Source organism: Saccopteryx leptura, chromosome 5, assembly GCF_036850995.1.
Source record: "Saccopteryx leptura isolate mSacLep1 chromosome 5, mSacLep1_pri_phased_curated, whole genome shotgun sequence".
Classification (NCBI taxonomy): domain Eukaryota; kingdom Metazoa; phylum Chordata; class Mammalia; order Chiroptera; family Emballonuridae; genus Saccopteryx; species Saccopteryx leptura.
In genome coordinates, this window is record NC_089507.1 from 209,544,771 (window position 1) to 209,558,100 (window position 13,330).

General features: G+C 50.7%; 1 protein-coding gene across 1 annotated transcript in view; it reads right to left on the minus strand.

The window, feature by feature from the left end:
- The window catches only part of DHX35 (DEAH-box helicase 35), a 54,226-nt gene that overhangs the window by 22,709 nt on the left and 18,187 nt on the right, over window positions 1–13,330 (minus strand). The window contains exons 8-12 of the mRNA XM_066387814.1: window positions 11,912–11,971; window positions 5,077–5,189; window positions 3,988–4,084; window positions 2,778–2,936; window positions 708–918 (exon numbers count right to left, since the gene is read on the minus strand). Coding sequence (XP_066243911.1) covers window positions 708–918; window positions 2,778–2,936; window positions 3,988–4,084; window positions 5,077–5,189; window positions 11,912–11,971 — 640 coding nt within the window. The remainder of the gene's footprint in view (window positions 1–707; window positions 919–2,777; window positions 2,937–3,987; window positions 4,085–5,076; window positions 5,190–11,911; window positions 11,972–13,330) is intronic.

Genomic DNA, 13,330 nt, shown 5'->3' on the forward strand with positions numbered 1-13,330 from the left:
ACTGCAGATGGATACTGGACAGCGGAAGGAATGAAATCCGATGTGAAAACTGAGTCTGGACAACAGAGAGAAAGCTGACGGCAGCCCACACGGAGGAGAAGTGCAGAGAGGGGCAGCGCGGGCCTCACCGTCCGTGGGCACGGCGGAGGCTGCCGCTAAGCTGGAGAGCGGGCTCCTTAGCCGGTCTTCACGGTGTTTGTGTAGCTCCTTCAGAGCCTGGCGCGGTGCACGCACAGAGCAGGAGCTGAGCAGCTATTTGCTTTCTATCGGTGAGTCTCAGGAGAGATCTTGCCATTTTAGTTCTGCAGAGATGTCCTGACCGGAGGTGGGGATGGAACCCGACGTGGGGCCCCACAGGATTTAGGGATTGCAGGACAAGGAAATAGCACGTTAAGGGAAAGGGAAAGACAGGACACATGGCCTAAGCTACAGGGTCACACTGGCTAAAGGCAGGCCTAAGCCCGAACATCAGGTTAGAACAGGATGGCAAATGATGGGTGACGTGGGCCAGCTCTGACCAATAGGGAACAGCAGCAAAGAAGTGCTATGTTCAGAGTGAGGAGGGCGGTGGGGGCCAGGTTCCAGGAGGTCATGTGAAGGAGGCCTGGATTTTAGGTGACCTCCTGCCCACTGAGGGTAAACAGAATATTCTCCCATGCCCAGGCTGACCGAGAAAATCAGAAACCCTTGAAGAAAGCCACACTGACCTGTATAAAGGCGGTAACACTTTCCAGAGCGGCTGCGGCCCCCACGTCCTGCTCGCTGGTTGGCTGAGGCCTGGGACACGGGGACCACCACCAAGCACTCAATAGCTGTCCTGGGGTTGTAGGCTCGGAGTTTCACGAAGCCACAGTCGATCACATACACAATCCCGCTGATTGTGATGGAGGTCTCTGCCACGTTGGTGGCCACTATCACCTACGTTCCCCACAGAAAGAAAAGATAAAAGCTATTTGGTTCTTTTCACTTTTAATAAACTGTGCAAACTCCTCAAAACTCAGAGATACTTCCAACAGTACAAAACCTTTCAGAGGCAGAGGCAGTTCGCTATACTGAGAAGGGCACGAGTTTCAGGGTCAGGGCGCCCTGGGTTTGCATTCTCTCAGAACATGTGACTCTGGACAAGTTAACTGACCTCCTGAGCATGGTTCCTCATCACCACAATTATTTCCCCTCTCCCAGGGTTGCAGACAGGATTAAATATGAAATATACATAAAGCGGCCAGAGCCTGGTACTTGGCTCATAGTAAATACTCAACAGGTGCTAGTTTTTGCCTTTCACACAACTAAGGTGAATCGCTCTAGCTTCTTTCCGAGGTTTTGTGCTTTGACAGGCACGGCTCAAGGTGCTGGGGGTGCATGATGGACAAAGAAGAGAAGATACTCTCTCCCAGACGTACTGAGTGTTACGTGATTGCAGATCATTTTGGAGTGTCAAATACGATGAAGAAAATACAAAAGAATAAGAGTGTGCTTCAGGGTATTTAAGGTGTGTATTCTGTAGTAATGGGGTGTGCTGTTTTAGACTGGCTGGCCAGGGACAGCCTCTCTAGGAGATGATTTTGATTTTGAGCTGAGACCCGAGTAACCAGCAGCAGCCGACCCTGCAGAGCTCCGGGCAGAACAAAGGGCAAGAACGGAGCCGCAGCCAGTGCGGCCGAAGTCAGAGCAAGCTCCTGGTGAGGCGGGGGGAGGCGGGGACAGACTGTACCCAGGGTCTGGGCCCCGTGAGAGGTCTGCGTTTTACTCCACGTGCACTACAGCTGCCCTGGAGGACCCGACGCAGTCGGGACGTGTCAATACAGCACTCAGAACTTTTTAAGGCATTTTTTCATCCATCATTTCCTAAAGATCTTCCCACTATTTTTAAATAGTAGACATGTAAGATTTTATGTTCTAAAATCATCTATCTAAAAGTCACTATTATTTGTTCTACAGCTAGAAGAACCTGGCCTTAAGGTTGAGTGACACATCCCAGGGCACAGGGTAACTCGGGCACAGCACCCAGGCCTGTGACTGGTTGGCCACAGGTGACATTTACTGGGCAGACTGGAGCTGCTCCATCCCAGGGGCCAGGGGCTGAGCACCCTCTTCCCAGTGGTCCGAATCAGGAGCCTATCATCAGCCCATCCCTCACCGGGTTCTCTGCCCACTGCTGATAAACAGCTACTGAGCCAACCTCAGGCTAGCTCTGGGCCTCTCCGATCCAACAGGCGGGCGGGAAAGCAGAGCAAGGCCCAGGCAGACAGGAGCAGGAAGCAGGCCAGCTGCCTGCCGGCTCCTGCACACCAGTTCTTCCCACCACACCCGTCCCTACCCTAATTCAACACTAAATAGTTTTAAGCCACACCCTGAATTAATTGACTTAATCTTGGCTCTACAGGCAAACTGAGGCTTCAAACAAATGGTTTAAGAACCACTTGTAGCAACAGATCTATTGTTCCCACTAATCACAATCCACCAACAAGGTCCTGTAAGCCAAGGTCATATTGTGTCACTGGGAAATATTAGGCAGGCAGGGAAGAGGCAAAGAGAAGCCACCTGCTCTGATAATGATTGTCAGAGCAACACTTCTGCAGGTCCTGAAATCTTTAGAACATGTTATTTATTGTGTTTTTAGAGCTACTACACAAAAACACGGACCTAAAATTCTTAAAGAAGCCTTCCCATATAGCAACTTTCATTCCATCTAAAGTCAGATCTTTCCAGGGCACAGCAAGGGACACCAAAATGACTAGAGGTGTCTCCACACACCCTGGGCACTGGGTCAGTCTCACCTTTCGGACACTGCGTGACACCCTTTCAAACACTTTCATCTGCTCAAAAGAAGGCAGCCCCGCGTACATGGGGAGCACGCGGAGGGGCCTCTTCATCCCGGTCCGACCGAGCGCCCGGGCCTGCTCGATCAACATGGACACGACAGTCTCCACCTCTTCCTGAAACACCGAACCGGGGGCCAAAGACACCAAGATCAGTTTGAAGCAGGTCACTTTTTCATAGGAAAGAAAATGCAAGTCGGGATCAGGATTTCGACTGTGGGCAGATTCACGACTCCCAGTGTGATCACTTCACTTCACCCTGGGGTGGCATTTAATCAAATGTCACCAAACAGTGGTGCCGGGGGGGTGGGGTGGGGGGGGGTACAACTGTCAGATTAATGATAGAAAGCTACAGTGTCTGAGGTAAATGGCAGAGGTCCTAATAAACAAAACCAGTGACTATTTAACTCCACTTTCAGGTACTGGGCAGACTAAGGACCGCGCACGTGTACGAACAAGTTGGGGCAGATAAAATCGCGATGAGCACTTCCAAGGGAAGATTGCTGAACTGCGGAGAACGCTCAGCACCGGAAAGGCTGCGGCTGGAGGGAAGCTGAGCAGCGCGGCGCCCCCACTGAGCGCTCCGCTCGTCCAGCTGTCTTCCCAGCGAGGTGCCCACGGCGCCCCCACTGAGCGCTCCGCTCGTCCAGCTGTCTTCCCAGCGAGGTGCCCACGGCGCCCCCACTGAGCGCTCCGCTCGTCCAGCTGTCTTCCCAGCGAGGTGCCCACGGCGCCCCCACTGAGCGCTCCGCTCGTCCAGCTGTCTTCCCAGCGAGGTGCCCACGGCGCCCCCGGGACCAGAGGCAAAGGCGTCGCTGGCAGAGACACAGACGCGTGCTCAGGCAACACTTCACGAAACGCACTTGATGCGATACTCAGCTTTAATAAACAAAACAGCCACTCAGTAGAGTCTGGAACAGACTTTGGAATCAGCCAATAAACTGAAGCTGTATTTGACCCTCTTGCAGACAGAGGCAGAAGCCAATGCTCTCTGACAAGGTAGTCAGTAAATGAATGACATCTAACCAACAATTTTTTTTAATTAAGGAACCACAAAATAAAATAAAATGTGAAACAAATGGCTAAGCGAAGGGACAGGCATCTGTATTAATTTTCGTGCTGCCCTAACGTGTCTGTTTATTACAGACAAAACACCCGACAGAATTACCTGGCCAGTAAGAAACGCTAGTATGTCTCCATCCCCCTCTGTCTGGTGAATTTTCATCACAGTGTCTACAGTAGATTTGATATAATCTGGAACAGGACTGAAAGATACAGGAGAAACAGTTATCACTAGAACATATACACTATATACACTAATTATAGATCAATTACCCTGGCAGTAGTCTTGCCGCAGAATCTCATGAAACTCACTTTGGGCTTGCCCAGCAGTAATCAATATATGAATAAATAAAAGAAGTATTTATTTTTTTCTTTTTTTAAAAGTAACATTTAAAAATAATTCATCATTACATGTCAATTATGACTTTTTATTTGCAAGAAAATAAAAACAATAAACCTATGCAAATCAATGCATGCGAGGGTGTCTGGCCAGTGAAAACAGGGGGCTGCTCCCGGTGCTAATAAGCCCCACACTCTCTCCACCCCCCCCCAGAGGCATGTCAGAGAGGGGTGGACGGAGCTGATGGGGGCACTGTCCAACCAGAACGACTCCAAAGTCAAGCCCACACTCTGGATTTATCAGCCGCTGTCTCTGTCTGCCCAGTGATTCAGTGTGGGGAATTAGAATGACCCTCTTCCTGTCCAAGGGGATTCCTCCCAAAAATGTCAGCCAGGCCTTCTTGCTAGGATATGGAGAACCCCCCATGACTCAAATCACCAATGCCGCCCTCACCAACAGATGTCTTATAAACCCAGTTCTGAAAACGATCAAGTCCTTCCCCCAACATGTTACCCCTTCGCTCTTTCCAGCTGAGCAACTGACCACAGATCCACAGAAATCTCTACATCAGGGTCAGGAGTTTAAACGACACTCAGCAGCGATACTGAGCAGAGCTCCAGAACGTCCTGTCACTGACAGGAGACACCGAGCACGCCCCTCCCCTGCAGCCTGGCATCTCGCCCTGGGGATACTGAGCAGAGCTCCAGAACGTCCTGTCGCTGACAGGAGACACCGAGCACGCCCCTCCCCTGCAGCCTGGCATCTCGCCCTGGGAGGACAGGCGGCTGCCTCTCATTCCACCAGCCCCGGCCCGCTCTCTAATCACCACCACTAAAAACGCAAGTGCCATCAAACCTTTGCAGATAAAAGATATCCACGGGAAACGTCCGCCCTTCCACTGTAAGGATCACACACGTATCCCTGGTTGGGTCTCTGGTTTCGTTTTGATTAAAGAAATCTCGAAATTTCTAAAAATAAAAAAAAAAAGCAATTTTTTATTCCTCTCAAAAAAATAATAATGGCTCAGAATAAGAAAATAATACAAAATTGTGGTAGGGCACGAAGTGAGTAGGAATTCAATACGTAGAATGCAGATCATGGGTTGCAAAATAGCTATAAAAATCCTCATTGCAATCTTGAGGAAAGCACATTTTAATCACACACTCTTTACTAAGGCTTGATAAAAATAAAGTTCAGATTTCAAAACCATATGCACTGATACATCTGGGTTAACAGGTAGCTGTAGTATTTCTTAACCAGAAGTATTTGGTTAAATAAGTATTTTATTTAAGCAAAAACTAGGTCAAAGGTGTGCTCCAAGATGAAGGCACAGCAAAGCGGGTGAAGTGCAGGTCTCATCTGGGAAGAGAGACCTGATCACACAAGGTTATCAGTGTCTACAGGAAACATGTGCTCCTGTGAACAGCCGTGGGTTCCTGGCGCCCCAGGCCCAGGCCCACGGTACTGGAACCTTCCCAGGGGTCTCGGGCTAGTCCATGGCAGCAAGCGTCTTCTCCGTGTTTACAGGAGTTAGCACACTCTGCCTGGGGCAGGTCATCAACCGTCACTCCTCAGGCACTCCCACAGCACCCTGGTGAGAGAAGTGGCTCTTGGCAGTTCCTCACAAGTAAGTGGCCACGTCCCCTTCAATGACACTTGACCCCCAGGCGGCAGTCTACAGGGAGGCCTGGAATAAGCAGGCTGGCCGACAGGGCTCAGGAAGACACTACCGAAGATCCCGTCAGGGGCTGTGACCCGAGACACACAGAGACGCTGAGCCGAGAGCTGAGTGACCAAATTGGCTGGAGAGTGAGTGCTGGATGGGCAGCCGCTGTGTCAGCGACCTCGGGGGCGCGGACGTCCCACTGGGTGGAGCGTGGTCAGTGCCTGGTTCTCAGTGACCTTCCTGTTCTGCAGCTACATTCCAGGTCCCCTGCGGCCAGGCCAGGATCAGTTTTAATCCTCCTGGGAGCCCAACCATGTGACCACAAGTCCTGTCTCCTTCATTTCCCCCAGGTTCCTTTACTAAGCATGCCCAGGCCTGCTCCTGGAACCTGGGAGCCCAGCGGTGCATCAAATACAGAATGAGCCTGACCAGGTGGCGGCGCAGTGGATAGAGTGTCGGACTGGGATGCGGAGGACCCAGGTTCAAGACCCCGAGGTCGCCAGTTTGAGCACAGGCTCATCTGGTTTGAGCAAAAGCTCACTAGCATGGACCCAAGGTCGCTGGCTCAAGCAAGGGGTCACTCGGTCTGCTGAAGGCCCACGGTCAAGGCACATATGAGAAAGCAATCAATGAACAACTAAGGTGTCACAATGAAAAACTGATGATTGGCCCTGGCCAGTTGGCTCAGTGGTACAGCGTCGGCCTGGCGTGCAAGGGGTCCCGGGTTCGATTCCCGGCCAGGGCACACAGGAGAAGTGCCCACCTGCTTCTCCACCCCTCCCCCTCTCCTTCCTCTCTGTCTCTCTTTTCCCCTACCGCAGCAAGGCTCCATTGGAGCAAAGATGGCCCAGGCGCTGGGGATGGCTCCTTGGCCTCTGCCCCAGGCGCTAGAGTGGCTCTGGTCGCAACAGAGCGACGCCCCGGAGGGGCAGAGCGTCGCCCCCTAGTGGGCGTGCCAGGTGGATCCCGGTCGGGCGCATGCGGGAGTCTGTCTCTCCCCATTTCCAGCTTCGGAAAAATACAAAAAAAAAAAAAACAACCCAAAAAAAACTGATGATTGATGCTTCTCATCTCTCTCTGTTTCTGTCTGTCTGTCCCTATCTATCCCTCTCTCTGACTCTGTCTCTGTAAAAACAAAACAAAAACAAACAAAAAAACCAGAATGAACAGGCATAGAAGAGCACTTCTAAAAGAGTCAACCGGATTTAACTACAAAATCTGGGATACTACATGTTAACTTCCAAGTTGTGTTTGAGAAGCCACGTGCCAACAAAAGAAACACACTGTGCTATGATGACCCATACAGCACCATTCTTTACTTCCCTTTCAAGAAAATTCCTTTTGAGTGACTTCAGCATGCCTGCGTCCTTTGACGTAGAGCACAGGTATGCTAGCTAGAAGGGATGCACAAACAAGTGAGAAGAGATACCCCTCGATGCCCCAGAAGAGTGAATAATCCGGGGGACAGGCGTGCAAAGAACCAATCATAACATAAACCGAAGCGAAGTGACTGAATGACCAGAAAAGAGATGCAGGTTACAACTGGAGAGCGCAGGTCAGCGCCTGGCTCTCGGGGGAGGCAGCACGGACGTGGCCGTCACCTTGGCTCAGCCTTACTAGATGACTAGGGAGAAGAGACACCCCTTCTCAAGATGAGAGCAGAGTGTAGAGAACCATGTAAAGGGACAGGGGACAGAGGACAAGGTCGAGGGCAGGCCAGCCTCGGCTCTGAGTTAGCCCTCTTGCCCGCCGTCTACCCTGCAAGACTGTTGTGCAGTTCAAATAGTGACCTAGAATGCGTACACAGTAAGTGACTGTGTTACCACTCTAAAGGGGCCCAAATGCCATGCTGCTCGGGCACTTTAGTGGATGGGCACGTTATCAGTCCTATGCGCTGGATACCTGACTCCGGTGGCCATTCTGGAGGAAAGGCCAGCAGCCTAATTGAGGAAAGGTGCTGTGACAGCTCAGGGACAGATGAGTGTGAACTCCAGCAGGGCGATGTGAAAGCAAAGCACTCGGGAGGTTGTAACAGAGGGGCCTGGCAACCAGGGAGTGAGCACGCACCCGGGCACGCTGGCAGGATGGAACAACGTCTTACTCCTTCAGGTCCCCCAGCCACGGAAGTCAATGAGGAAGGGACGGGCAGAGCAGCAGCCTCAGGTTGGGAGAGGAGTTCCGGGTCTATGAGCTTCGGTCTGTGACCAGCCAGCAGCTGGCAGCTCAGGCTGGAACCAGGAGCACCGTCTCGACAGCCTCAAGCACTAAGGAGGTGGGCAGCTGGAAGTTAGGTGGGCAGCGGGAAGGGGGAACAGCCAGCACAGCGGCTGGGGAAGCCATCAGGGAGGAAGCAGAGAAGGGAGACCGTGGGCTCCAGATGCCAGCACGGGAGGAAGATTTCGGGAAGGGCTTCACAGACTTTTGAAACCAAACAAGTAAGCAGAATGGGGAGGAAGTTGATGCCTTAACAATGTCGTTGGAGTGGACGGCTACCCCTTAGCTGCTCACGAAATAGTGTTGAAGAATAAAGACAGGGAGTTACTCTTCCAAGAATTACAATTCAGCATTAACTGAGAGGGCACAAGATCTTAATCCTTAAGATCTTCGTCTTCTATCTGTATTTGGAATTATAAAACACACACAAATTATTACAGGCAGACACAGCATCAATAGTGTAGGCATTTTGAGGCAGAATGAAGGCGCAGGAAGAACGAGGCGTTCAACGCACCTGGAAAAGGAGATAGTCCGAGTCAGGTTTACAAGAGGTGAGGACACCCTGACAGTCGCACGGTAGGAAACAGAATGCAGTCAAGGAAGAGGACAGCCGGGCAGTGAACGTAAGCACGGGGGACACCCTGACAGTCGCACAGTAGGAACCAGAATGCAGTCAAGGAAGAGGACAGCCGGGCAGTGAACGTAAGCAAGGGGGACACCCTGACAGTCGCACGGTAGGAAACAGAATGCAGTCAAGGAAGAGGACAGCCGGGCAGTGAACGTAAGCAAGGGGGACACCCTGACAGTCGCACGGTGGGAAACAATGCAGTAAAGGAAGAGGACAGCCGAGGCAGTGAACGTAAGCAAGGGGGACATCCGCTCGGCTTCTTCCCAGCTCCCCGGCTTCCTTCCCCGGCAGCTGCTCGAGCCCGCTGCGCAGGAGGGGGTTTCCAGCACCAGGTCTACACAACACACCCACAGCCCAACAGGCCTTGGCCCAGGCAGACTGGTCCCAGGTGGGCCTCTGACCTCAGCCAACCCCAAGTTCCTTTCCTAGGAATCTGGAAAGAGAAACTAGTTTCCTTCCAAGTAGCTGGACCTGTAACAAAACACTGTGGGAGTTGTTACCACTCCTATTTTCTGCCTCGTGAATAGAAGCAAATGAAGAAATACAACAGCATGTGATACAATGGTCAATAAATACTTTGTAATAATATCTGATCATGTTTTCCATAATCACTTGCTTAATTAGGCTTGTATTAACAAAGCAGCTAAACCAATCAAGGCAACCATGTGGCCAGCCCCATCACTCTCTGCTTGCCTCTGCCTCCAGCCAAGGTCCCTGCTGTCTTCACCTGCGTGCCGGGTACCTGGGGCCCTGGGCAAAACAGAGCAGGTGGCATCACCCATGCCTCCAGGCAGTGGGGCAGATCGGTCACCCACAGATTCAGCAGCAGCTGGGGGACCAGGGTAAGTTCCAGTACCCCTGGACCCGTCGGTCAAACGCTGCCTTAGCCACACCTCGCCCCGCCCCCTCGCCCACTCTCACCCTTCCTGTCCTCCTCAGCCCACTCCATTCCTTCTCCTCGCTTACTTTCACATGGGAATTCACAAACCGTGCCCCACACACCTCAATCTCACACCCTCACTCCCACAGAACTGCCCTTCCCCCCTCCCCGGCCCCCCCCCCGCCCCGCCCTGGGTGAGTGGCTAGCCCGTCCAAGGCCCAGCTGAACACGAGGTGCCCGCTGACCTGCGTCAGAGTATTTCCACAGCATGACTAATCTCCCACTTAAAAAGTTACTTTCAGAAAGTCTATCTACTACAGGCAGAACTTAAAGAAGCTTTTTTAAAAAGATCTCTATATCACATCGAAAGACTATGAAAGGTAATTAAGAGCACTAAATGTTAACAGTCATTTTAGAAGAAGACTTGGATATTACAGGCACATAACTCACACCCTCCCAGGGCTCCCAACTAGGTGCCAGATGGAGTAGTCTCTCCTTTGTTTGGCTTGTACGGCCTTCCATCATCTGACCCCTGTCGACCTTCCCATTTTAATCTCCCACTGCTTCCTATCCAATCAAAACTCATTCAACCCACAGCGCCGACTTTACGCCAGAGGTGTTTTAGGTGAGAGGAATAAAGAAATGAGGGAAGACAGTCGAAGTCCCAGTCTTCAGGGAGCATACTTTTCGTGATGGGAGACACATAATAACCACTTGGATATGCACGTGTTAGGTGGTGATAAGGACTCAACAGAAAAAAGCAGAGTAAGAAGCTGGACAGCGACAGGAGCACTATTTTAGACAAAGCAGTCAAGAAAGGCCTCAAGGAGATGATAATATCTGATCAAGACTGGAATGAAATGGGGGCGGAGCCATGAGAACCTCTAAGGGAAGAATGGTCTAGAAAGAGGGTCCCTCCCAGAGGAGGAGCAGCCTGGGTTTCCCCGAGGAAGAGCCAGGAGACCAGTGAGGCTGGAGTGTAGGGAATGCTGGAGAAAGTGGAGGTCAGAGGTAGATCACCCCGTGAAGCCTACAAGTGAGATGCACACCTTACGCTTGACTCAGCTCCTCTCGCTTCCCTCACGGCCCCTCACACCTGACTCAGCCCCTTGCACCGGACTCGGCCCCTTGAACCTGACTCGGCCCCCTGCACCTGACTCGGCCCCCTGCACCGGACTCGGCCCCTTGCCTGACTCGGCCCCTTGAACCTGACTCGGCCCCCCGCACCTGACTCGGCCCCTTGAACCTGACTCGGCCCCTTGCCTGACTCGGCCCCTTGAACCTGACTCGGCCCCTTGCCTGACTCGGCCCCTTGAACCTGACTCGGCCCCTTGCCTGACTCGGCCCCTTGAACCTGACTCGGCCCTCTGCACCGGACTCGGCCCCTTGCCTGACTCGGCCCCTCGCACGTGGTTTCACCCACACTCTGTGCGTGCTTAGGATGCCCCTCCCCACCCCTGCCCCTCTGACAAACTCCTGTGCATCTTCCAGACCCAACTGAGAAGTCCCCTGGGAAACCCTCTAGCCAGCTGGAGTTAAGAATTCCCTCCTGGACCCTGGCCAGATGGCTTGGTTGGTTGGAGCATCGTCCCAGAGCACAGAGGTTGCTGGTTCAATCCCCGGTCAGGGCACATACAGGAGCAGATCGATGTTCCTGTCTCTCTGTCTCTCTCTCTCTCTCTCTCCCTCTCCCATTCTCTCTTACTGAAATCAATAAATAAAATTTAAAAAAAGAACTTCCTCCTTGGCTATCTCAGCACCTTGAACATATTGACCTGTAAACACCTATTTGTTTTATATATAAATATAATAAGTGGTCAAAATTATTAGTTGAGTTGAACTGCTGCTTGAACTAAAATATTATTTGCTAAGGCAGAGTAATAATATCAACTTAGCCACAAAAAGATGTAACGTGGAAATTGTATGTACAGGAAAAACATCAACTGTACAAAAATTCTAAATATAAAGGCTATAGTCATAAACAAATGCAAGAAACATGGCCTCATACTAAAAAAAGGAATAACAAAACACTGCAATAAGACATGGCCTGGGAGAGGAAACACTGCCTACAGAGAAACAAGACAGGGCGGTCTGATGAACACAATTAATTACGGGTTCGTTTCCACCCACAGGCTGAAAAGGAGGATCCTGTGTCCCCCTCTGGAATCTAGGTCACCAGGCAGCCCCAGAAGGCAGGCAGGCCAGTGTGCAAACATCAGCTTCTGCTAGAGGTACCCTCCCACAGATACGGCCAAGGATCCCAGGCTCACGGGGGTGGGGGGCGGAGGGGAAACAGCCTCACCTCAGCATCCAGGGTGGCCGAAGCCACAATCAATCGAAGGTCCCCACGCTTTTTCTGAATCTGAAAGAGAAGGCGTCATGAAACAGTGATAACTGTTGGATAGCTGGGATTAACTTCGGAATAATTCCGTGTGTATTTTGGGGTGTGAGGCGGAGCTTACAGATAAAACAAGACTGACCACAAGTTGATAATTATTAAAAATCATGGGTAAAAACAGGGTTTATCATTATACTCTTTTAAATTGTACAAATGTATAAAAGTTCCCAAAATAAAAAACTAAAAAAAAAATTATAGAAAGTATAAAGGAGTTTAATACTTGAATTTGTATTTATGGAAAGCAACACTGACAAATGGCCCTCTGGGTAGTCAGAATCTATATATGTATACAGGGTGGGGGCAAAAGTAGGTTGGCAGTTATTCATATGGAAAATAATACACTAATCAATAATAATACATGAATAAACTGTTTCATGCACTCACAACTGTAAATCTACATCTACCACATCCTGCATATAAAATATTAAAAAGTACTGTAAAAGCAAACAAAAAATAAGACCAAGACAGAAATATGGGTAAAAGACATTAACAGTTATCAGAAAAAAAAGATGATCAATCAATAGGCACAGAAGAAATGATCAAATAAACTTTAGCAAATATATAACAATGAGATTATTTTCTCATTTTTTTTTTTTAGTTGAGAGGCGGGGAGGCAAGGATCTTTTTTTTTTTTTTTTTAGTTGAGAGGCGGGGAGGCAGAGATAGACTCCCATGTGCACCCTTTCCAGGATCTACCCAGCAAGCCCACTGGGGGGCAATGCTCTGCTCATCTAGGGTGTTGCTCCGTTGCTCGGCAACAGAGCTATTTTAGTGTCTGAGGTGAAGTCATGGAGCCATCCTCAGCACACAAGACCAACTTGCTCCAATCGAGCCATGGCTGTAGAAGCAGAAGGGAGGGAGGGGAAACAGATTGTTGCTTCTCCTGTGCTTCCTGGGACATCCACATGCCGGGCCAATGCTCTACCACTGAGCCAACCAGCCAGGGCCAGGATCTATTTTTTAAGATTAATATTTACTGTTGGCCAAGATTTAGTGAAATAAGTCCTCTTATCATATTAGGAAGAATATGATACAGGGTAAGCCCTCATAAAATATCAGAAAGTTTGAATCTTTGGCCAAGGAATCAATGAGATAGCAGCAGCAGATGACAAACACTAAGCTCTGTACTGTCCCAGGGCCCCCGAGGGCAGCAGCGAGTGTGCGCACCACACAGAGAGGCCTGGTCAGGAGGCTGGGGCATCTGAACTCCAGGCCCCCTCCCCTGCGGGAACAGCCTCCCAGGGGGGGCACCTTTCTCTAGTTTGCACAAAGGCACCTCATACTCTCTGTGTGACCCTGTGCCAGATGCCATCCTAGGAATTT